Source organism: Euwallacea fornicatus, chromosome 2 (assembly GCF_040115645.1).
Source record: "Euwallacea fornicatus isolate EFF26 chromosome 2, ASM4011564v1, whole genome shotgun sequence".
Lineage (NCBI taxonomy): Eukaryota > Metazoa > Arthropoda > Insecta > Coleoptera > Curculionidae > Euwallacea > Euwallacea fornicatus.
In genome coordinates, this window is record NC_089542.1 from 3,353,080 (window position 1) to 3,378,572 (window position 25,493).

The 25,493-nt window shown below is 35.7% G+C and overlaps 2 protein-coding genes and 2 long non-coding RNA genes across 7 annotated transcripts in view; 2 read left to right on the top strand and 2 right to left on the bottom strand.

Moving 5' to 3' along the window:
• The window catches only part of LOC136346108 (inward rectifier potassium channel irk-1-like), an 89,865-nt gene that overhangs the window by 63,275 nt on the left and 1,097 nt on the right, over positions 1-25,493 (bottom strand). The window lies entirely within an intron of this gene.
• The window catches only part of blo (bloated), an 87,015-nt gene that overhangs the window by 58,644 nt on the left and 2,878 nt on the right, over positions 1-25,493 (top strand). For 2 of the 4 annotated variants that reach the window (XM_066294738.1, XM_066294748.1), the window contains 10 exons: positions 17,954-18,127; positions 18,389-18,843; positions 18,909-19,389; positions 19,509-19,739; positions 19,798-20,398; positions 20,456-20,937; positions 20,994-21,259; positions 21,317-21,403; positions 24,129-24,547; positions 24,765-24,961. In XM_066294738.1, coding sequence (XP_066150835.1) covers positions 17,954-18,127; positions 18,389-18,843; positions 18,909-19,389; positions 19,509-19,739; positions 19,798-20,398; positions 20,456-20,937; positions 20,994-21,259; positions 21,317-21,403; positions 24,129-24,547; positions 24,765-24,961 — 3,393 coding nt within the window. Of the gene's footprint in view, positions 1-6,785; positions 6,976-7,769; positions 7,803-17,953; positions 18,128-18,388; positions 18,844-18,908; positions 19,390-19,508; positions 19,740-19,797; positions 20,399-20,455; positions 20,938-20,993; positions 21,260-21,316; positions 21,404-24,128; positions 24,548-24,764; positions 24,962-25,493 lie in introns of those variants that run through there. The other 2 variants (XM_066294728.1, XM_066294757.1) reach the window with 2 other exon arrangements.
• On the top strand, positions 8,297-11,254 carry LOC136346167 (uncharacterized). Its single transcript, XR_010733263.1, has 2 exons — positions 8,297-8,917; positions 10,998-11,254. It is a non-coding gene; the product is annotated as an uncharacterized lncRNA (long non-coding RNA).
• On the bottom strand, positions 16,399-17,427 carry LOC136346159 (uncharacterized). Its single transcript, XR_010733261.1, has 2 exons — positions 17,280-17,427; positions 16,399-17,120 (listed from the first exon to the last, which is right to left on the bottom strand). It is a non-coding gene; the product is annotated as an uncharacterized lncRNA (long non-coding RNA).

The window sequence follows — 25,493 nt, forward strand, 5'->3', positions numbered from 1 at the left end:
GAAATCATTTGATAAGGTTCAAGAACAAGTTGCTACGACTACTGGTGTGAACCTTCGAATCATTCAGAAGATTTCCTAAGAAATGAGTAGCATAAAAAATGAAGAAATTTCATTATTTTTAAGCCCCAAAGAGCGACAACGGAAAAAATTTAAATCGACCCTACACGATTGTGATTCCAGTGTGCTAGAAAGACTCATTATACATGTCTACTTGCAGGAAAAGAAAGTTCCAAAGTTGAGCAATATCTATAAAAAGTTTGAAAAAAACTACAATTATTCGGGATGTTGGGAAATTTTAAGAAAAATTATACACTCGATGGGGTTTAGATGGCGAAAAATGAATAATAACCGAAAAATGTTAATGGAAAATCCAGACATTCAAACTATGATATTTGGTCATCTGAGAAGTATAACTCAGTATGGTTGTGAGAACCGTCCTATTATCTATGTATATGGACCAAACCTATGTACATTCTTCCCATATTCATAGTAAAGCTTCGAGCGACAATTCTAATGAATACCCACATAAACCAATTTCTAAAGGGCAACGATTAATTATTGTTAACGCTGGAGGTGAAAATGGTGTTGTGCCAAATGCATACTTAAAATTTAGGTCCAATCAGAAATCAGGAGATTATCATGACGACATCAACCGTAATAATTATACAGAATGGCTGAAAGAAAAGCTTATCTCTGATCTGCCTCCAAAGAGCACCCTTGTCATCGATAATGTCCCATAACAGAATGTTTAATATAATAAAGTACCAACTATGAGTTCAAAGAAAGCCGAGAAATGTTGAAATCGATGGAAGGGAAAAATATGTCTTGTAATGACACGATGGCGAAAATTGAATTGTATAATGTAATTAAACTTCATAAATCTCATTACAAAACATATAAAATTGATACATTTTCAACAAAAAAAGGATATATAGTATTCGGGCCACCCCCGTACCATCCAGATCTGAATCCGATAAAACTAATACGGGTAACAACGAAACAATATATTAGTAACAATTGTAATTCAAAACAAGTTGAGACATATTATAATTAGTGTTTTGAAAGCTTTACAGTTGGCGATTGGATATCATATTGTGAACATGCAAAAAAAAATGGAAAGATTTTGCATAGATGCCGCACCACCTCTGGATACCGTGGTAGACCAAGTAATAATATATTTAGGAGAAGATGGCGGCACTAAGAACAATTATAGTGACTAAAATAAGAGCAGTGAGTCTAAAAATAGCTTCGATAACGATTAATTACAATAAAATATGTTAAACAGAAATATTTTAAATTTTTTTATAGAATTGTTATGTGTTTTTATAGAACATAATATTTTTAAATAGAAGTTTTGTAAATAAATAGATAATAAGTAGGTACCGTAATAGTACCTGAGTTATGTACCCATCTAGGTTATTCTGTAGTCATCTGCATTTCATTCAATCTTATCTTACATATTACCCTGTACAAAGACGTCTGGCGCCAGGGACAAGTAGAGCCCATTAGAGCCCAGCGAGAAGGGACGAGATCAAAACGCCCGTATTTTTCACTTTTGTCATGGACTGTATGTTGTTACATACTTTTAATATTTTACCATCATCTAATTCTCGTCAAATTCTTAAATTTAATTCGGTCGATCTGTACATTGTCACACGAGTTCTTTCCAATTTTGCCGGCCATGCGATGAAGAAATCGCAAGACAAAGTCAAGGATTTTTAATCAATGCTATAGGAGATGAGTCTGTTGATCCTTACACTACAGAGCTATTTGTTTGCAAGAGAAAAAAATCAAAAGAGGATTCAAGTGTCCAACGTTGTACGCGACCAAGTGCTGGTTAGCACTGAGGTGAGACATGGCACCTGTTCAAGACAGTGGGAAAGAGGTGGAAAAGACAGTTTAAAATCATCTAAACAAAACTGAAACCCCACGTCTCACATTGGCTTTTTTCTTGGTTGATGGTTGGAGTTGGCGAGGCTGCAGAGAATAAGCTGCCTTGCCATCGCCAATACACTTAAGGCCACGCTCAGAACGACACTCAACGCCTTGTTGCGTCTTTGCTTACTAATCTAGACCAAGAAGCATGTGAAGAATATAATAATTGTGGCATAACAAATCAATCAGATGAACGAGAACAGATTGAGAATTCATTTGGTAGCGTTTGGTGATAGACAGATACAGTCCAACTTACTCGCTCAGCTAAAAGGTAAAATGCAGAGAACCAGCTACACTTTATGGTACATTCCCGAGCATACAATCAGGGTCACATGGTAATTTGCATTTAATTTAATAGCTTATAGTTCATTAAAATTTTCAAAGCCTCCAAACTCTTCGTGTAGTTGTGGTAACAAATCTGGATGGCACGACGATTTTTAAAGTCGCAAAAAGAGTTACTTGCGGGTGGCCTAACTGAAATAACCACCTTAAATTACTGACTTTTAATTAATACTTAAATTATATGCGTCTCTAATCGAAATGATATCATTTTATTGACATAATGGGCGTATAATTAAGAACATGCTATTTTGAATAGCTTTTGCGATGCGAAGCATAATTCCGGGAATCAGATTCTTGTATATGCAGAGTATAGAATGCGCGGGGAATAAAATCAAAGTGGTTAGAATTGGAGAGGCAGTTAACGATGACAAAATAGTTATTATCTAACAAGTAAGGTTTTACTATACTCTTATTGCAGTTGAATGAACGACACCAAGCAGACTTGAGTCGGCCATTCGAGCGCAGTTATGACTCTTTCGCATGTGCTCGATACCAGAGCATTACATTACTAGAATAGTAATACGAATGTTAGCAGTAAGACGAAGAGTTGCCACCTTGCCACGAGCGAGATCAGGAATTTTGTAGAGCAAAGTGATATCGCTTGTTCCACCATTCTTTGTATGACGAATAGGGTACACCGCTTTTTCTAAGACTTTCCAGGATCGATAGCGTCAACAAAATAAGAATCAAACTTGCCAATTGATCATAAACTTACTGAAGTCTTAATATGTCAATATCTAGAGGCAGCACTTGTTTTGTTCCTCTTCCTAAATTCTGAAGAAACGCATATAACACGATTGCACTAATAAGGTTATACTAAGTTCTCAACATGACCCAGCTGAACACTGTTACGTAATATTGTTACGCACGGTTTGAAGCTTCATTATACACGCTTAGATTCGGAGAACTTACGAGGATAGTCCCCGAAGAGAAAAGTGCCCGACCTGACATACAGACGGTGATCGTTTTGTTAAGTATTTGCCTATATTACGAAGACCTAACCTTAAAAAGCTTATGTCTAAAATTTGAGGGGGCTACGTTGATTTGTGTTCGTTTTGGAGCTGTTTATCGTGAATGCTTTTAGAGATATTGTGAACATGGAAAAAACTGGTCATCGTTACATGATTCAATTCTTTTATTTGACAGGTCTTAACCCATCCAACATCAACACTGAATTGGATTTTATATTAAGGTAATGTGGTCCTTCATTACTTCCTGTAAAATATTGGATGGCAGAGTTTAAATGCGGTCGTATGAGCTGCCAAGACCAGTACCACAGAAGTCGACCCGATGACACTCCCGATCTGACCACTCCAGATATTGCGGTTACAATCGACAAAACTGCACTGGAAGCATAGGGATTTCAAAAAGAACTGTACATCGCATTTTCACCGAAATATTGGATATGAGAAAACTGTGTGAAGGTGGGTGCCGCGATTTTCACAATTGAACAAAACCAGAGTCGGGAGGATGGTTTTGTTCAATTGTGTCGCGTTTGTGCGCCGATTTATAACCATGGATGGACTACCGACCCATCATTTCCCACCTGAGACACAAGAACAGTCAAAACAATAGAATTAAAGGGGAAAATCGGCTGCAAAGGAGACGAACACCGTTCCATTTGCGGGAAAGATGATGGCGTCAGTTTTTTTTTGGATACACGGGGGATAATTTTTATTGGTTACCTCCCTAAAGGAAAAACAATAAACGGAGAATATTATCTAAATTTATTGCAGAATTTGAGAAATTTTTATCACCCAACCTATTCGCCAGATTTAGCCCCCTCGGATTTTTTTTCTATTTTTAATATTTGACAGATTGTTCATTGGAAAGAAATTTGCCAATAATCAGAAAGTGGAGTGCCAGGTTGATGCCTATTTTCAAACACTCGAAGCTTTTCACTATAAACAGATTATAAAAGCTATAGAACATCACTGAGAAAAGTATGTGAATCTCAAATGCGACTATGCTGAGAAATAATGTAACATTAAAAAAAAAACTGTAAGTTTTAGGTAGGGCGCTTCTGGGACTATCCTTGTAGTCCTTGGTTAATTTCGCTTAATTAAGTTTTTATAATTTAGAGTCGAATAACAGATAGATCATTTTCATGGGAGCGTAGCGAAACAAATAGTGGGATTGGGGTTTGGTCAACAGGAGAATTCCAATGCATTTTTTCTGTTAGAAAAACTTAAACTATGGTTTCAAACCGGTTCTTAACTATTAGAAGAAAACGTTTAATTTAATTATAAATCATTTAATATGTTATTCCCACATGGTACGCATGCAGCATTGCAAATCAAATGAATTTAAGTCTGCAAAATTTTAAGCTTTGAGAAAAGAAGCGTCGTAATTCAAAAAGTCCTCAAAGTGATATAACTAGATCCGTGAAAATTACAATTGCACCTGATCTGCTGTTCCTATAACTAAAACGAGTCTGTTCTAAATTACCTAAATTATATATTTGCCTCAAAACTTGCCCTGACCACAATTTCTTTTTGTTTTACAGAAGAATGCTAGACACCCTATATTTTCGTTTAACGACTGACCCAAAAGACCTAATGGCTCAATAACCAGCCTTAGTGAGATTGTCTGCGCCTTATGCATGTTGCTAATGAATAGAAATATTCCCACTGTATAATTTGCATAATATTTCGCACATCGCTATGTCTTACATTCCATGACGACCTTCCGTGCCCACAACACTTCCATATTAAATATTATTTACAAACGCAACAATAGAAAAAATAGCTCGAAGCGTTTTTTTTTCGTTTACACCATTTTGCTGTTTAATGAAGAATAATTGCAATATTGCAAGGCTTTGCATGGGGCAAAACCCGCTAATTTTGCGTGTAACATGGAAATGGAAAATTATGTTTTCAGGCGATTTCTTGCCATTTTCATTTGCATATTACGTGTTTCGTCACAGTGAGTGAGAAGAAACTGAAATTTTTCAGGTTAATTGCGAATTTGGTTATATTGATCGCGGCTCTTTTTAAGTACTATTACGTGATATCAGCAACCTCATTAAGAACATAAGCCGAAAACTGGTTTAAAGTTATGTCACAGAGAGGAGATTTTCTTTAATTATGCTAGAACGAAAGCTGACACAGTTGTGAAACAAGTGATCGAAATATCAAGGCAACAGTGAAAAGTTTGATATACATCGAAAAACGCCATTTGAGACTTTTCAATTCGATTTGCCCCAAAAAATGCGAATATTAAGATTTTAATCTTTTTGAACACTTTAGACATCGAGCCTGTCGTGCAGCCAACTTTTTCTTCCCCAATCTCAAATCTTCATAGTGTTGATTCATTAACAAATATACCCCAATCTATCTAAAATCCCATAACGATTAATTCTCTTAATGATAGATTCAAAAATAGGGCAAACATTGATTAAGAACCATCTTCGCCGTCTGTAATTTCAGTTAAATAGGTCCGAAAATAAAAAGACGAAGGGGGCGAATATCGTCGTTCGATGCAAGTCCCAGATAAACCAAATTTTTAAGACAAAAACCAAACATGAACCTCAGAACATAGCAGCTTTTTGATGCTTCTGATGATACTTATTAATGGAGGAAATATTTCTAGATGTAATTAATTGTAGGTAACTCACGAACGACATGATTACTTGCTCAAAAGCGGCGAGAGAGATTCGAAGAGTGAATTTACAAATTAATTTCTCTAATAATACAGAAGCAAAGATTAACTCATTAAAGAACTAATGTCAGGCTCAAGATGGTGCTTTTTGGTTTATTTTCGAACTTTGTTTGCTTTTGGAAAACCTAATGCTGGACCATAGAGCAGATGTTGTTCGGCCTGCGCCTCCCCTGGACCTAACCCCTTGCGACTTCGTCTAAAACACTAAGTTAATTTTAATGGAAAAAATCGTGAAAGTCTAGGAGAAGTAACATAAAAGTAACGTAAAAGATTTAGTAGAGGATGGGAACGGTTTCTCCTCTGACTACATCTGGCTCTTCATCCCGATCCGGACTCTAGAGGTCAATCACCGTGCTGAATTAGTTTTTTGAAATGTTTTATATCCTGATCAATTTTTAAAAGCCCGTGACCATCTCCACGCACAATGAATTAAAGACTTCGCGAGTTGTCGTTAATTAACACATTCTTTAACACTCTTACAGATTACAAATCAGCACGTATTTCGTATACTTTCATCAAATCATGTTTTAGTCACGTAAGGCAATTTCCGATTAGAAATGGCCCTGTTTTTTATGTACCAGTTTACCGAAAAGATTAAAAACACGCACGGTACCAACCAGGAATACCGAAACCGAAACACCAAGCGTCTTTTACAGAAATTCTGAGTAGGCGCAGTTGATTATTTATATTATTTAAATGTCAGCTGGATCTCGGGTATATATTTTACTCCCTATAAACACCTACAGTCCATATAATATCTGAAAAACCTGCTCGCTGAATATCTCAACTTGAGCAACAGACAAGGACGACTCGGTACTACTCGGTAGTTCTCTTTTTCGTTTCTCGCGATGACGACAAATGCAAATTTGAAAAAATAATCGCGATATTCTTGTGCTGCCGATCGGTCGAGCTGATGGTAAACATATTTGCGAAGGTGACCCTAATGAAGTCAGATGGAGAAAATTGCGCTTAATCAGATTAAGTTGTATCAATTGTTGGGTAATTAGGGTGCAAGTTAATATGGATTAAACGTTAAAAGTGAGTGTAAGTATTTTCTTTTATTTCTTAACACGGGCAAGTGACCGTTTTCCAGTGTTTCTTAGCCTACAAATAATTATATTCCCTGTATGTCGATAACTCTCTAGGTAATGACCGTGTCAGATTAGGGCAAACGCGTGTGGACATTTGGATTTTTCACAAGTTTCCTGAAAAGTATATCTATTAATTTGACAACGTTAAGCTAAGAGATTTAGTTGTGTTTAGAGTTTTTTTTCTGAATAATGAATTTTCATTTCCAAGAAACTGATCGTCACAAGGTAGTTGATTTTTCAAGTCCCTGTATACTTTTGTTTTTATTGAAAAAAATTGTCAGTGTTATTAAACATTAAAATGAAAAAGGCGCCATGGCTGTAATTACCGACATTTTGAGATATTCAGAACCGACCAGATGGGCCACAAAAACATTTTTAATAGTTTTATTACGCATCAAGTATTAGAGAAATTTTCTTTAAAAGTACTTTCCATTAACCCAGTATTAACAAATCTTCACTCGGTAATTAAAGAAAATCACAAAATAAAAACAAAAAAACGGTTCCAATTCTCTCAAACCTTTTGAATCGACCTGTACAACGCATCCTTCTTTGTACTTTTATACATTTTCTAAATAAACGAAAAAGGAAAAGAGAATGAAACTGGGCATTGTAACAATAACGCTCTGTAATAACGTTTGTAATTCCCTCTAATGATTTATATAATTTAACAACTCTTACTGTGCAACTTGTTTCTGTATTTTTTTTTGCTATGTGACTAATTCATCTTTTTTCTTGTTTCAGGTAAGTGCTTTCAATACGGGATAAAAGTTAACGGTAAGTATATCTGCTTAATTTTGTATGTAGGCATCAATTACAGTATGATTGCCTGCTAAGTTGTGAATTCTATTCTTAAAATTTCTAATTCTTATAACATAATTATTTATTAATTTTAGGACAAATTAAAATTAATATTTTAATAAATTAAAATAAGATTTGATTGGTAAGGTTGTTCAAAAACTTAAATAAAAACTTTGTTCACTAATTGATTCTGAGTTTATTAGCCATAACTTCAGAATTTTGAATGGAATTAGAAATGAATTGGAATGAAATTGAGCTGGTTAAAAACAAAAAAATTGAATAAAAAGCTAAATAAGACTAACCTAAAACTCTTGTAATCACAAAATTTAAAAAAAATCAATTTTCTATCAACAATCAAGTTTTTTTTATTATTTAGGTGCTCTTTAACTGAGTCTGTATTACAGTATTGTAGTATTGTAGTATTATATTTTTTTACCAAATTAATACATATTTTTCTCACAAACTAATGGCTAGGTTTCGAATCACATTATATCATTGAAAATACTTTTGAAAAACTTGCGATTTGAAATGCCCAGGTTACAATTTTTTAATCTCGGTGATAACATAAGCAACATTAAAATGTGTCGAAAAATAGTATTTTTCATCCTATTTAATGCTACTTTTGGATGTTTAAAAATAATAATTTACTGAAAAGTTAACAGGGGACGGGACAGTTTAGAGTTGTGTAATACAATAACTTTGATCAACAATTCGGAACGGTTTTCGCGCATTTTTAATTATTTGACCGCAAAAGAAGATAGGGATGACTTCCAAAGAATTTTGCTCTTTTTATTTTTTCAAAAAAAAACCTTTAAAAATATTGTGTCACTTTTTTACCTGCAAAAAAAAATAACAAAAAGGCCGAACATGTCCCGAAACCAGACCTGTTACATGACAGTACAAGCAAAATTCAAGCTTTTCCAAAGATATCAAATTCAGTTATTTAAAATTTGACGTTATTGCAGTGCATTTTTCTTAGCTTTACGCAGCATTAAAAAATTTCTTCTAAAGGAAATGGTCCTCCAGATTTTTTTAATTATTAATCTAGGATAAAACGTACCTTTTCCTTTAACATTGTTTAGCATCAAACGGTAAGAAATTTCATTGCAAATTAAGACATACATATATTAAGCATTATGTGTTTCCAATAGCTTATAATTAGATCCATCCTTAGAATGTTCTGATCATAGCATCATTGATGAAAATACAAAACGATAAAAAGAACAATTTATTATTTTTATTATTATTATTAGTATTATTATTAATATTATTATTAATAATATTATTATTATTATTAGACTATTATCACCGCGACAGATCACAACTGACCAACATTATGTAACATGTGAGCTAATTTATTTTCTTTCTGAGACATCTGACTCAAGTATAGACGTGAATGGAAACCACTTGCCTCGAGTCTTGAGCGTTTAATAACCGAAGGAGAAAGTGATTGCAGCGGTAGGGCCAGGAATGTAATAAATCGGAGAGTGCAGCCTTTTCAGTAATTATCGACACGCACGATGATGTAATCTGGTATGAGATAATTCGGAAACAAAATTGAATTGTCTCTGTTACGTAATAAAGTTCGTCTCGGTTTCTCTTTGCATCGGAGGAGTGAAGCTCAAAAAAATGATCTTTCGATCTCGTTCATTATGAAAAAGTAACATCAATGACCATTTGCAACACATAAAAATTGTACTTTTTAGCGCGGGTGAGCAATTCAGAGTTATTAACGACAAAAATGTTTGTTCTATAAAACCAATAGTTGAGTAAGACGTAAATTTTTTAAGGAGTCCCGGGTGAAATCTACAATACATAGCTCAACATTTCACGACTCCTGTACAAATGTGGTGTAACATTATTAATAAAATAACGCTGGAAATGTCAGAATTCTTAGATTTTTCCTCACTTTTACGAGATTGTGCATTGCAGACCTTTTATGCGGGAAAACAAGTATTTCTCTTAATGCAGACACGTGCATTTAATTAAATTTAACCGCACGTGTCTGCTTATGTTGTGGACTGTGCATATCATGTCTAGGCTAACTTGGCAGAATTTAACAGTTAAGATTTCATGCATCCAAACAGATTTTATCTCCGCAAGTGATCCTTACACTATCTTGAGAAAGTATTATTTTGATGATAATAATTATTAAAACGAGCATATTGGACCTAACTTCGAAGACATTTATCGGAATTCGAAAAAATCAAATACTGTAAATGGTACAAAGTTCGCTGCTAGTAAGATGAAGCTGCTTCATCGAGGAATTTCTCCACAAATTGACCTCAGAATCTCATTTTCTGGAACTCTACAGCTTCGCTACACGACATGGTGTCCGCAGGCTCATATCTGGAATAATTTATCAGAACTTGGAAACAACTTTAAAAATCAGCAATGCCGAGAATTTATAGTTACCAAATCAGTATCGATCATAAATGAAAGGGAAATTCAGATTATTCGTTAGATTGACTCGTGAACTCATATTTAAAAAACTATTTTGCCGAAAGTCATTTACATATTGCCAAATTATTTATGATTTAATCACAAAACTGTTTTTGCCATCACAAAATCAAACGATTGAGAGCCGCCTTACGTAAAAGGACAACTTATATAAATTTAATGTGCTAAACAAGAATAAAGGTATATTTGAACGTCTAAACCTAATTCTATTTTTTTGCACGGTTGCTGTTAAAAATTTATCGACATTTTGATTCAATTTGGTGTTAAATTTTGGCAGCAAAAATTAGTTCTTTCGAGAACTAAAATAGTGCTCCTGATTATTTATTATCGGTGTTGTTATTATTATCGTTGGTATAATGCCCAAGTTTTTAAACAGCCGGTGTAAGGGATAATACCTAACAAATTCCTGCTACATATTAATTTTGAAAAGATGTGGCATCACTGCTGACATGAAGCCTGTAACGTGCATACAAAGTTACATGATTTGAACCATAGCTGACCTAGAACTTTGATGAATAGCAGCTGCGGTAGTCAAGATTAATTTTCATTCTGTGCCAAATTATCTAATTCACCTATTAGTAATGTGGTAATTAATCAATTACCGATATATGTCTTTGAGTGCAAGACGTTCGATGAGAAGAGAGAAATTTTCGAATTTCTGAGATTTTAGTAGCTTGCCGTAGGTACAAGAATTTTTTTCATTTATTTTAGGTGACAATGTGATGAAGATGAGCCGCTCAAGTTCAGATTTGAGTCAAGTCGCTTCCACGTTAAATTATAGTCTATAATTTGAATCTTTATGAGTATATCAAACGAGGTAGCACGTACGTCTCCAGGATATATGGGAGAAACGTAATAGTCAATCAGCAAAGATAGAGCAATAATATGCATGTTTTCTACAGACTAAACTAACGGGTCAAAATTAATAACAGCAATGTATACGAGTTAAATAAAGATCGTAGTGTGAACGTAAGTCTTTGATTTGTTTTTTTGTTGGTATACGCAGAGGTGTACGACATACAGGGTGTCTCAAAAAAACAAGCGAAGCCATAACTCAGTTATTTACGTATGGATTTTGATGAACTAAAAACCAAATGAAATTATAATGTATTTTTCAAACAGGTAAGTAACGCCAATGTTGATTTTTCTTAAGTCAACTTTCTCTACTTCAGGTGTCAACTTTAGAATTTCAAATGGAACTCGATATATTTTTTTCCCTTTTGTTCATAAAAGATATTTTTTTGAATTTATTGATGCCCGGCAACAAAACAACTTTTAACTAAAAAAAAACTGAAAAAGTAAAGTAATATGAGTTGTGTAGCTATCTGTATCTTAAATTTGAACATTACGGCTTATATATAACCATCTGTGTTATTCCGTGGTCATCTGCATTCTATTCCAATTAAGCAATGCTGTTTCCGTGGGCCATATCCAATACAAAGACAGCTCTGGAAAATCATCGACAGCATTATGACCGTAGACTAACAGCAGGATGACCTTCGGACCTTCGGACTAGTTCTGATCAACATTGAATATGTGTTCAACGCGGCCTGACACCATGTCTTGATCAACGAAATGAGCAGTAAAGATTTTTTTAATCTTTTGTGATCGATTACATCAAAGTGCAGTGGCAGGATACGCAAGGACTGGAACAAAATAAAGGATAGAGCTAAGGTCTTCATGCAAATTTCGCCGCAGTTTTGGCTAGAGGGCTTACATCTCCCAATATCCTCTGGTTATCAGAAGACGCCAGATTGCCGTAAAGGGGAAGTTGCTGTAGGTAGAAGGAAAGCTGCAGTCGACTGAGCGGAAGCCGTAGCAGTCGGATACGGAATCCTCATTAAGTGCGGGGGCTGTTAGTGGATAAAAATCCCATACAGTGTGGAAGCCCCGAGAAGGATTTATGTTCCCCGAGGTCGAGTCCCAAAAAGGAAAAACTATAACTGAGACTATAGAGGTTCTCGAGAAAGAAAACAGCAACAGCAACCCTCTGTCTGACACAACCATAAATCAACAACTCCGCAATGATTACAATCACGCACTCTTCAATTGCCGCTGAAGAAACGATACATGGAAAATTGAATAAATTCTGTCTTTGTGTAGGTTCGAAAAATTAACAAGGGACCTTTAAATCTGCATTATTTTGCACAAGGAAAAACCTTGTCCGCAGTTGGACCTATCAAATTGCAACAATGATTACGGTAATACATTGAGAATGTTATATCACATGTACTTGATCAGGATAAATTAATTAATAGGCTACAATTAAACATGCGAACAACCTTTATCATTAATTTTAAGCTTCAAAACGCCATTAAACAACACAATCCAGATAAAAATTGAAGAACATCATTAAAGTAATTAAAACAGCTACCAACTCACGGTACATTACCTGAAGCATACCTTTCATTGATTTTTTTTATGAAGGAAATCATTATGAAAGCAATCTTAACTAATAATCTTGAATATTGATTAACAGTCCACTCTGCATGCCTACAACTCACTTACATAAGCTGAGTGTTTTGATACTGGCCATATGTTAATGAGGCAAACTTAGAAGATTGGCGGTCTTGTCATCGCTAATATGGTGCCTACCATCACGGTTCACCTTGACCATGGCCTTCGCATTATTTTCGACCTACGTAAAGTCACAAAACCACGACCGGTGGGTTTTTCGTACAGGTACCCAGGCGACAAAAGTACGTCGTATTTTGTATGGTTTATATGGGTTCAAAGGTAGTCGCTTTTATGGAATTGTTTTGGTAAAAGTCAAGGACACGTTTTGGTTTTAATGACACTCTAAAGCAGCAGACTTGAAATAATTGAAGTCTAATACGTCCAAATTTTTTAGCTCTTGTTATTGCACCAGCCACACATGCAGGTGCTTATGGTGGCACCAGCTACAACAAAACGCTATTAGCGACTTTTTTCTCATTTGCAAAAGGTTCATTTCGTATAATGCAATATTACAAGGTTGTTTTGCGTAAACGATAGTGGAATGTATACACTCTACTTATGTTTTAAATACGAAAACGAATACAGCCAGAAAATACCTTGCATTATGAGCGTCACGATCGCGATATAGATCCAGGGTGTGGTCATTACCGGTTAATGATATGCTGATGACCTTAAACTTATGATTTGCTTTTACGTCTAAATCATCGAGATGATGGGTTTCAGGTAGAGGTACAGGATGGTGCATATAAACATGCAGAGAGACATGAGTGGATAATTAATCTCTTTATCAGGAGGTACTGTCAAATTATCCTAACTTGAGTCTCGGGCAAGACCTCATACATTGCTGTCTAAATAGAGAATGATTATGTTCACTGCCTTGGCCTGCGGTAAATAGAAGAGTACCGATACCTACCGATAGAAGAGTAATATCCGATCTCTGATGATGGTTCTTTAGATGCATTATAGGTACCCACTCAAATAAATTATTCGAATTTTTAAATAGTAATCTTGCTCTAAGGAAGTTTCAGTGAGTTCTTGTGGTTTCCAGAAATTTCCTTTTAGATGAGGTCTTATTCGAAGACTCTTTTGAGATATTTTTTTCCTATAGGACATTTGGATCCTTCAGGAATTTCAAGGAGAATCTTTGATGTTTTTGAAAAATCACGTTGCGGCTCCTGCATGAAAAACTACCCTTCGAAATATTTTTTAGAGGATTTCTGGACACCTCATGCAAATTAATTTGCGAGAGATTAAGAGATGTTCTGAATTTGCCGACTATCTCGAAGGCAAACCATCACAAAAAAAAATGAGTAAAAGACTAAGGGGGAATTTTTTTGTTAAGAAGTTATCGGTAGAAGAGTCTCTACATTAAAACATGTCTGGTCTAAATTAGTGGTTAATAATCTTAAATCTTTGATCGTTTACTTATTTTCTTTACAGAAACCACTTCCCAGTATTTCGCCAATTAAATCTGAGTTCCACATGTGTTTCCTCTAAGGTAAACTTAAACACATTCATAACTTAAATGATTATGTTGGTTTATGGTCCCGTGAGGTTACACAAGACCATTAACTAGTCAAAGGACGTTAAATGCACAAACAAAAAAGATGAATAATACTTATTCGTAGGTTTCATTCATATAAATCTTCAAGTGTACGTACGTGATATGTCAAGCTTTGGGAACTGTTCAGTCCAGCGTTTACTTTGGAATTTTAAGTGTGAAACGTGTAGGTATGAAACAGAGAAATGATGCATGAATAGACATTCCTTCTCGTACCCGCTCAGCTTCAACTTTAATAAAAGACATAAGCTTTCCAGAGCAGATCACTTACATATACGGGATGTTTATTAAGTACTTGCACAAACTTTAAGGAGTAAATTTTTTATTAATTTTAAAATAAAACGTTCGTACGAACATGGGTCCGTACTGACTTGGTACTCAAGATATAGGGCTTAAAAAAAATCTTGTTCGACTTTTTAATTATATTTTTGTACAATAACGTGTTGATTGGCTGAAATTTTAGATACTGGAAGCGTCGGTGAAAAGAAACTTAAATGTTTACGTAGTTTTTTGTTTAATGTTAGAGGGCGCCACATACAGTGTTGTACGAGCATTTAAATAACCATAGCTCTTAGTGTAGGTCGCTGAAAGCAGCCGTTTTTGAAAAACAAGCCGAAAAAATACATTATCTAGCTCCTTGTGCTATATTAAAATATCACTTTACAAAGTACTCTCACCATATTAGTGAAAACTAGAAAAAAGTAAAAATTAACAAAAGGCGTTCAACTTTCAAACTTCCAACGCAGGTTTAAATTTAAACCATTTTTTTTTAAGCAGCTTTCAGCGCCAAATTGTAAGTAGTGGTTATTTAAATCCAGATACAAAGCTGTATGTGGCGCCCTATAAGTTACTGTCACTTAAAGTTCTTACTTGATTAGTTTTAATATTTGGACACCGTGTACAACATGGCACATTTATTATAACTGGGATATCGAATATGATCTATTATGACACTTCATCGTTAATTACGCTTACATAACTTAAATACTTCGTAACTATTTAAAACATAAAAATTACGTTAAATTTTGTGAAATTCAAATTATCTAAAAAACCTTAATTTTTAGGTATTCTAAACCTTATTAAGACAAACACTTCTATTGATCGGAGAATCAAAAGATGCAATAATATACGGGGGGTTGTATTAAAAAAAAACATTACTTTAATATTTTTAGTACTTTTACGGATCCTTGTATGATATGAAAAGAATTTTAAATGTGATTATAATAGATGCTCATATAGTTCAAAAGTTAAACTTTTTGAAAGAGTCGCATTTCGGCCACAATATACTCCGTACTGTATCGCATTAATAACCCTTGTATATGGAGCCCTCTAACATTAAACAAATGACTTACTAAATATTTAAATTTTTTATCACCGATATCACGAAGTTCGTTAAATTAGCATATTATTGAAAAAAATATAATCAAAACACTAAACAAAAAAAATGTGAAGGTCTGTATCTTAAGAGCCAACCCGATACGGACTCATGCTCATATTAACTTTTTATTTCAAAATTAGTCAAAGATCCATTCTTTAAAGTTTCTACAAGTTCTCAATAAATACCCTGTATATTTGGACAATGAGGTGGCTGTTTGGCACTTTTACTTCTGGGTGTGCTAAACGTCTATTGTCTTGACCGATAAGATCTATGTAAACTGCAGATTGTGAAATTTTTCCTGTAAGAATAAATGTGCAAATATTGTAAAACCCGATAGATATAGTTGAGTGACTTTAATGGTCGATTTGCTCATTGTTAAAGTTTTGGAAAAAACAATTTCTTAAGTTATGCGTTTACATGCCAAAGTTTACGGTAAAAAATAATTATATTCATTAAGCAATGCTAATGAATAAGCTGCTCATCAGGAAACATGAATAAGTACATTAGCACGAATTGTTGTCTTTGTGAGTATTCCAAATCGATTAGTAAAAATTCAATTATAATGATGTTATCAAATAAGCCCAATTCGTGGTAATTATACAGTGAGGACCTACACGAAACCTTGGCATATTGTTGATGATTATTCAATGTAAACTACGTAACTACGCTTGATAAATTCGCAGTTTGTGTTAAATATTTTGAAAAAAAATTATACATTAAGGTAACAATTATCGTTTATTTAATAAGTAAATTCATGAAATGAGGGTCAACTATTACACACTTTAGATGGACACTGATGAATTAATCTAAAATAAGTTTAGTTTGTAGTTTGGATCTTTGCATATGCGTCATACATATACATCATATGCATCAAATCAATGTAAGGTCAACATAAAATATGACCAGTGGCGTCTCGAAAAATGTATGTTTTTGGATTGAAATAAAAGAATCTGGCGTAACAAAGGCGGGTAAAGAATAAAGACATGAAGAACCATTAATTTATGAATTAAATACTAGAAAAAAAAATCTAAATCACGAAAACTGTTTATACGAAACACAGTAACGTCATTAACATATGTATGAAGAGCGGCAAACGCATGGGGCAGGGACGAGTGACCTGCAGTTAGTCCCAAGGAGGATTTGGCCTCGTCGTGGTACCTCTAGGGAAGTTGATATCTACAGAATGTTTGTAAATGGATGGCAAAAAATGAAACGGATGAATCTTGAGCTAATTTTAAGACAAAAATGTCATATAAAGCCACGTTCTAAATTGCTCTTAACACAAACTCATGATTCACTCATTTCCTTCTTTACCACTCATTAAGACACACCCTGTGTAGAAAGAAAATTCTGTTTAATATCACATTGAAAAGCTTACCGATTTGCTTGTACCATCGTTTAATAGAAAAACCGAATTTGACCACCATGATTTTTACACCTATAAGAAGTTAGCTAAATGGAAAAAAAGCATCTTAAATGTATCCTCGCTTTGATTAAGGATACTTCTACTGAAGCATAACGTGTAAATTATTTAAGTCACGTTTATCCTAAATTAATTTTGCTAAATCTAGTCCTAGACAATCCCATGGGCGTGTACCTTCAAATTGTTCAACACAAGTTGCAGCCATTGTCTTTTCGATTGTATAGAATTATTCTCACAACACTACACGAATTATATTCCTTAATCAATAAAGTTCAGCTTTATAATTATCGGAAGCAACCAACTGAAAAATTGGCAATCTCCGTATCGGACATTCGGTTAATTAGCTATTTTGTAATTTAGATTTTATTATTGCTGACTAGGCTAATTTTGTTTTCGATGAAAATAATGATACGCAACAGTTGAGAGAGAATTAATAATTGAGAAACATAGGAATCGTTATTTCCTAAATACAGAGCTTTTTCCGTTTCATACACTACCCCAAGGATTAAGGTAAAAACGACCTGTTGATGTGTCCGACACTTCTTTTCCACCACATTCTCTGTTCTTTTTGGATTCTTCAATCAATAAAATATATCGTATTTGATTGTTAATATACCACTGACGAACAGTGCCTTGAACATGGAAAAAATCGTGAGATTCACTGATTGCAGTTCAACAAGATTATACCGGACACATGTTTCTTTTAGCCTTTGCGAAAGACTATAAAACTTGGAAGGCACCTTAAGATTAATCATCAATAATATCTCAACATGATTGTGCCGTTACCTTAGTCCAATACTACAAATATACTGTTGCATTAGTCTAACGGTAATTTTCTTTTATTTCAGTGCCCCGGGAAAATACTAAAGCGTCCGGAGTAGTAACTGGCATAAATGGAGATACTGTCCTGACATCGCCCATTAGAAAACAACGGGTAAAAAGATCCAAGAAGGAGCTCGCCGAAGAAGCGGCCAAAGTAATTCGACAAGCTGATAATGTAGGGTGCGTCGCTAGTGATAGGGGTAAGTGTTACAAAGAAAATTGCGAATGAAGCGGAGCTGAGAAATCAGCTTGGCTCCTATTGAATCCTAAAAATCCATGTTAGATAAATGAAGGAAGGTCCCAATGGTGAGCTTTGAATTTGAACCTTCATTTTCAACGTCTTCTATTCAAGTTTCTAAATCAAAATCTAGATTTTTTCCTAAACATAAATCCTATTTCATAAGATCCTGCTACCTTTTCGTAACAAACCTAACTAACCAAACATTTTCTTTATATTTCAGGTGCTATTCCAGACAAATTCTTTACTCTCCCTTCAAGAAAGAAAAGCAAAGAAGCTGCCACCGACTACCCTTCCACGTCCCTAGATCGACGTGCACTGAAACGACGCGGATCAAACGAACTGCAACCCCCAAAGAAGCCGCCGCGTACCTTTGCTACAACACCAAATCAGAACGCTACCTCGAAATCCTCTATTTTTGATATTTTCCATAAACCAAGTACTAAGCCTAAAAAATCTAACCTTCGACGAAGCATCAGCGACGCCTCTTCTTTGAGGTCGAAGGCCTTTGGTCCTGTTGACTCTAATTCCAGAGTTCAATACCGACCAGAGAGTGATGGTGAGGAGTGTACCAGGAAAGTTACTAGCAGCAAGAAACAGTTGTCACCGATTATTGAAGTGACCCAGAGAGAAGATTATTTTGCCCCAAATAAGGAATCTCCCCAGCAAATAATACAGGTAATATCTGTTGAGTACGTGTATGAAGATTTATATTTCTAATATCATTTGGAAAATTATTTCAGCCCTCAACTCCAATAGGACAGGACCAACAAGAAAGTGTCACAGAACAGCTGAAGAATTACATCGATGAAGTCGATGAAGAACTCTACAGAGAAACTGGAATTAGAATCACCTCTTCTGCATCTAAAAAGGGGCCTCAGCCCATAATTATTGACGTAGATAAAGCACAGAACGTGTCGAGTCAAAAGAAACATAAACTGAAATTTGGTTTTGGGAAGAAACTGAAATCTTTAACACATAAGAAGTTGAAGAGCAGTGAGACTAAAGAGAATCGGAAAAATGATATTACCAACAATTTGCCGGAAGCTCTCGTTGATAGCGAGAAGAGCGACTCAGAAGTGATAGTCAAAGAGTTGCAACCGAAAGAAACCAAATTTGTGTCTCCGGCCATTCAGTGTGTTATTGAGGAGATTCAAATCAATAAATCTCCAGAAATGATCCATAGCAGTCAGAAACCAGCTGAGAAGCTTCCCCTTACTAAAGGTAAGTAATTATCCTTTCTAAACTATCTGTTTAATACTTTTCCACCTACAACTGAGGTTGCCATTGTCAATACCAGTTAAGATTTACTCGTCTTGGAATAAATAACTTTTAATTTTCAGGTAAAACGGTCAACAACATAGTCAAACGACTGAGCAGTGATTCTTGTTCTTCACCACCTCCCACCAGAACAAACGTATTAATAATGCCCAACATATCAGTGCAGCATAACAATAATCAACCATTTTCGTATACGAGAGGTATCAGCCCCGATAAACACAGATCCAACGAAGACTTGCCCAGGGATTTCACCAAACCTGTCATATATGCGCAGGTGGTCTGCGGAGCCAAAGGTAGAAATAGTTCACAATAATCAATTATTGAGGACATTAAACTATTTTTTTGTTTTAGATAACGAAAAACAAACAGTTCACAAAGCATATAACGGAAGAAGACAACCTCACTCCGACTCCGACGAAGGACTCGGCGGAGAAGACAGCTCAGGGTTCAACACCAGAAAATATGACTCAGAGAAGCAGTTTACTCAGTTTGGAGATGAACAGTTCGAGAGTTACCAAAGCGAAACTGAAAAACTTATTGACGAGATAGATAAATACAAAGCCGAAAGCCCTATCATGCCCAAATATCGAAGCCCCGCTCAGTTAAATGGATTTTCGTCCAGTTACAATGGAATAATGGAGAGGGGGCGCGGAGATGGCATGGATGCGAAACGTCGGGAAAGTTTAACAGAGCCCGATAATATTAATGGAGATAATGGGCTGGGACGCAGTGATTTATCTGCCAGAAGAGACCTTTTAGAGTCGAGAATCAATCGCAGAATCACCGACAAAAACTCACCCTCCCCCGAGTATTGCCCTCCAAGTAGACCTCCAAGAAAAAATGTGCTTGTTACGGAGAAATCTTCTAGGTATTACAGGGGCGGCTCTACCAGCCCTGTAGGGTACAAGGAGAAGTATGTCTCAGAGACCAAGAAGGATGTCTTTGGTGAAAGGTGATATTTCAGGCATAACAACTCATTTTCGTTGCCTCATCTGAAGTTTTTTTCCAGTCACTTTGAAACACGGACAAAAAAGTTCTTCGGCGATCCACGAGACTCCCCCAGTGGCTTCAAATACGAACTGTCCGATAACGAACCAAAAAGCTTTGATTATCAGCCCAGCGACTACCGGTCCTCACCAGAGAACCAGCGCTTTGATTCTAGTCACAGTCGCTGTCGCTATGTCCAGGAAAAGCCGAACCTAATCAAGGACAAAAGCATTTATAGATCCACGCCAGAGATCCATCAAAGAGCCCAACCATTCGGCAGTTCCTTCCATGGGTCTTTGCCCAGGGAAGATCGATTTGAAAGTGGCAATGCCCAGAGGTTTAGATCCGAGAGGTTTTTGAATAGAGAGGAGAGTGATAGGAGAACGGATCGATTGGTGGACTCAGGGATTGAGAATGACTTTAGGAGGGATAGCACTGAGAATTATAAGGTTCATGCCAGAACTCCAAGACATCGCGATCTTTATAATGAGAGTGAGGACGAAGGTAACGTTTTGTAGATTTAAAAATGTTTACATCTCATGGTTGATTCTTTGCTACAGGATTCGCCAGTTCATTATTAATCGCCAACGAAAAGAATCACACTTCCGAAAATATCTTCCGAAAGTCCAGAAGGGACTACGATTCAGATATCAATTCGAGAGACGAATTTTATCGAAACAATAGAAGCAAATATGTACCTCGAGAAAGGAGTATCGACGATGGATCGCATTTCGATCCCAGGTTGGACAAGGATATCGACAGAACCGTTATAAAGGTTTCCGAAAAGAAACCACCCAAACCGGAAAAGAAAAGCGGATTAGAGAAGGTTCATTTATAGCGATAGAAGAGGAAGTTTTAGATTAAATTAATATTCATGTTGCAGATGAAAGCTTTGTTCACAAGAGATAAGAAGAAAGACAAAAGTGGTACCACCCAGAAAACAAAAGCAAATAGTTTACGTAATGGCCAAGTAAGTATAAAAATCGATTGAAATGTCATGAACGTAGAGATTATTCCAGTTTGGGCAAATTACAAAAATATGTTAAATGATCAATATCCATGAAAATACTCAATCAGACTTCGAAACTGCAGCAACATTTTATTTTACAATGCGAGATTGCTCAAAATAATTCACTGACTAAATTCTACCTTAAGAAATCATTATCTATTAGAGGTACAATTAGGTGAAACAGGAACTCAAACTCAATCTATCTTGACATCGAATATTGAAACCGGCGATTTATTTTACCGTAAAGTAAAAATCACCTTAAATTTACTTCAAACTATAAATTTACAGGAGTTATATCAATGTATCTTTTACCTTTTACTTTTGTGCTATCCAGATTTCCTTGAGTTACACTCAAGTCCAAGAAATCTTGCCTTTATTCTCGAGAGCATTATTTAAATTATAATGGTATTTTTCAGTTACCTTCAAGGTATTTAAAAACTAGCCATACACTTCTAATGATTTTGATAGACGTCTGCATGTGAACTGTAAGTTTCACACCTTTAATTTCCTAACGATATCGGTCTCTAGCCTCAAACTCTGGCTTCCTTGAACGCATTTACTCTAGCAAGTATAGTACAAAAATTGGAAAAAAAAAACAGAAAACCGACAGGTATTAAAACCGTAGCATTAAATGAAAACAATGGTAACACAAATTCAAAAAAGCAATAACTCTTTAAAATATGACCAATTCTTTTTCTCATTTGACGAGCCAAACTCTTTCCCTTGTATTGGGTGCATTTTAACATAATTTTAACAGTGGTGCATCTTTACACCCACCCTTAATTCTGTAAGCATTACGATTAGATGCTGCCCCCTTTAACTCATTTTATCGAAAAATGAATTTTCCCCCCTTTACGTCCAGCATTCTTCGTAAGCAAATCTGTAGAGTTTGTACTCTTTATATGACCCACACTTTTTCCAGCTCTAAAGTTATGAACTTACTACAGAATCAAATTTCTAGAGATTGCTCAGTGCAACAATAAAAGACATCTAAATATAAAAACCCGTGTTCGCAAATGTTTCTCTAAGGCGTTACAGACTTGTGATGCTTTAAAAGTGTTACGTACAAAAATGTATTTTATCAAGTTATTTTATTTATTTTCAAGCCGCAACTGCTTGAAACGTCCTATTAAGGGTTCGACAGCAAATGTGGCTGCAACATAATGGTGCGCCTGCACACTTTTCTGTTCAAGCCCGTCAGTATTTGGATCGTTAATTCGAGTAAAATTGGATCGGCGTAGGTGGTCCAGTTCCGTGGCCCCCTAGGTCACCCGATCTAACACCTTTCGATTTCTTTCTGTCAGGACATGTAAAGTCTCTGGTTTATGAAACGCCAGTGGAAACAGCGCAAGACCTAATTATACGAATTACTGCGACATTTGAAGTCGTTCAAATTGACGATCAAATCAAAACATTTTTCGTCAAGGACGCAGAAGCCTCGTACGTCGTTTAAATATGTGCAATGAAGTTCAAGGACAACATTTTAAACAATTACTATAGCGTTATTTTACACAAATAAATCAAAATGCAACGTACAAAAATTTGAAAAAATAAATTGCACATAACTGTTTTAAAGTATCAGAATGTAGCAGCGCTTAGGGGGGCATTTATAGATGTCTTCTATTGTTGCACTGAACAATTCCTAGAAATTCGATCCCATAGCGCTGAAACGATCTGTGGATTATCCTTCATAACTCTAAGATTTTCCCAATATCAACCGTATGTCGCTTTTAATTCGCCTAGTTAGAATTGAAATCAGTTTGATTCACGTTATCCGTATATTACCAACATTTTTTCGGATGCACGGATAATTATCCCGGTTTATTTATTAACGGATGTTCTAGTTACCATCAAGTTTTTTTTTAGTTTAGATTAGGTTTAGTTTAGTTCAAGTTTAGTTTACCCATGATTATTGACAAGACTATACAATTTACATAGACGCAAACTCTCTTATTGGTGAACTTAATTTTAATAAATGTTAGTGTCCGTGGATGAAATACCAGACGGTGGGCGTGTTTCCTTGAGAGTCTCTCTAGATCTGCATATCCATCTTAATTTACTCTTAATAGAATTCTTTCAGAAAGTGAAAAATCGAACCCAATACGGATCGGCAACTCAAAGGTTGGAAAAAATGGAATTCCGGAGCTTCGCAATGCCGTCGCATTGTTCTTGGTCGATTAAGTGCCCATCTTTAAACAATGTTATCTAATTACAATCGGCTCGAAAACCTTGAAACGCGTAGATGGTCGTATTAAAAATCCTCTTATAAGTAAATTGTCTTGCTTATAAGAAGATTCAAATTCCTCGGGCATTTAGATGGCGACTGTTGATGCTGGTACGGGCAGTGGCTTTATTACTCATCCATAAACATAAGGTAAATATCGTTTATGTGCGCTTAAAGCACTATAACAAAACTCTTTACCTGCCATCAGGATTCGTCACATTTTTTATGTAAATATAGCCCGGCCCAAACTGCCCAAAATCCCACTTACAAGGAACCCTCATTACTGAGGCTATTAAAAAGACCATTCTAAAGTGGATGGGCCCCTGCCGGTTTTCTGCAAATAATAGGTTATTAGTGGCCATGTCCTGCAACATACGTCTGATAAGATTTATATCTGCTTGTTTTTTTAACCTTTTTGTACGTTGCAATTTCACTGTTAAACAAAGCGCTTTGTCTTTTTAGGCGAGCACAGATTACAAAAACAGAAGACGTCTGTCGACCCCTAGTCCCGTCAGAGATGTCCCAAAAAGGTCCGAATCAACTCACGGCAGCTGGTTTAAATCGCTTGATCGTCTCACCAAGAAACGATCGGAGAAGCGTCACAAAGATGGGAACATCACAAGCACTGAAGATGAGATTACTGTAGGCACACGATCGAAATTATCTTCGTCCGCGAGCAATCTTCGCTTCTTCGGGGACACCGATCAGGAGTCCAATGGGGACAGTGTTAGAGGGATTACCGGTCCAAAGAAGAGGTCTGGTTTGAGGAGTCAATCTACTAGAGATTTACACAATATCGCCGAAGAGAAAAGAAAGGTTACTTCTGTTTTGGGGAGGAAGGCTGAGTATAAGTCGCTGAACAATATCTCAGAAACCCACCGGTAAGAAAACGCACCCTGATTATCACCGGAATTATTATCTCGATCGTATTGATCAATATCCGCTGATTCTCACCCTATCGGATAGATCTCCAATGATAGTCAGCTAATCCTTTTGGTTTAAAATCAGCTGACAGGGATGAACTTGGTCTGGATTTCTAATTCCAAACACTCAAAGACTTTACTATCCCAAATTTTTTATTTAATTTTCCCCTTATAGAAGCGACCTTAAAGGAAGCAGGACCAGTCTGAAACCTCCGATATCCCCAAACAGCCGATACAATCACGAGGCCAAACACCGAGATGACAGACGAAGACGCAACAAACGTCCTGATCTTAGTTCGGTAGAGAGTTCTACAGAAGGCGACAGTAGCCAACAGTCTCAAAGAAGCATTGTTTATCTACATGCTGCTACCGGTCTGTATCTTATGCAAAGTGTTCCATCGAAAACTTTTCGCCGCAGTTAAATTTTTTTAGTTGAAAATTGTTTTAATATTAACTTACCATACATCATCAACTTCAGAAAATTATTTTCCACAAAAAAAATGTGAAGTTGTAGTTGAAATTCTAAAATTGACATCTAAAGCAAAAGTTGAATTAATATAATCAACTTTGTCGTTGCTTAGTAGTTTGAAAATTTTCATTTCATTTGGTTTTTAGTTCGTCAAAATCTGTTCATAAATAACTGAGTCATAACTTCGCCCATTTTTTTGAGATACCCTATCTTACGAAAACAGATAATTTAACACAATAGCTTAGATTTTAAACATACTACCTTTTTCGCCGCTATGGACATGGAGTTTTAGCGAATGCAAGCAAGAGGCAATTAGGCCATTGATAAGCGTAAGGGACAGGCTACCGTCGTTGACTTAGAAATAGTAGGCCTTAATCCGAGGACAGTTTATGTTACAGAAAGGGTGTTTTTCAATTGATACGTTCTAAAATACCA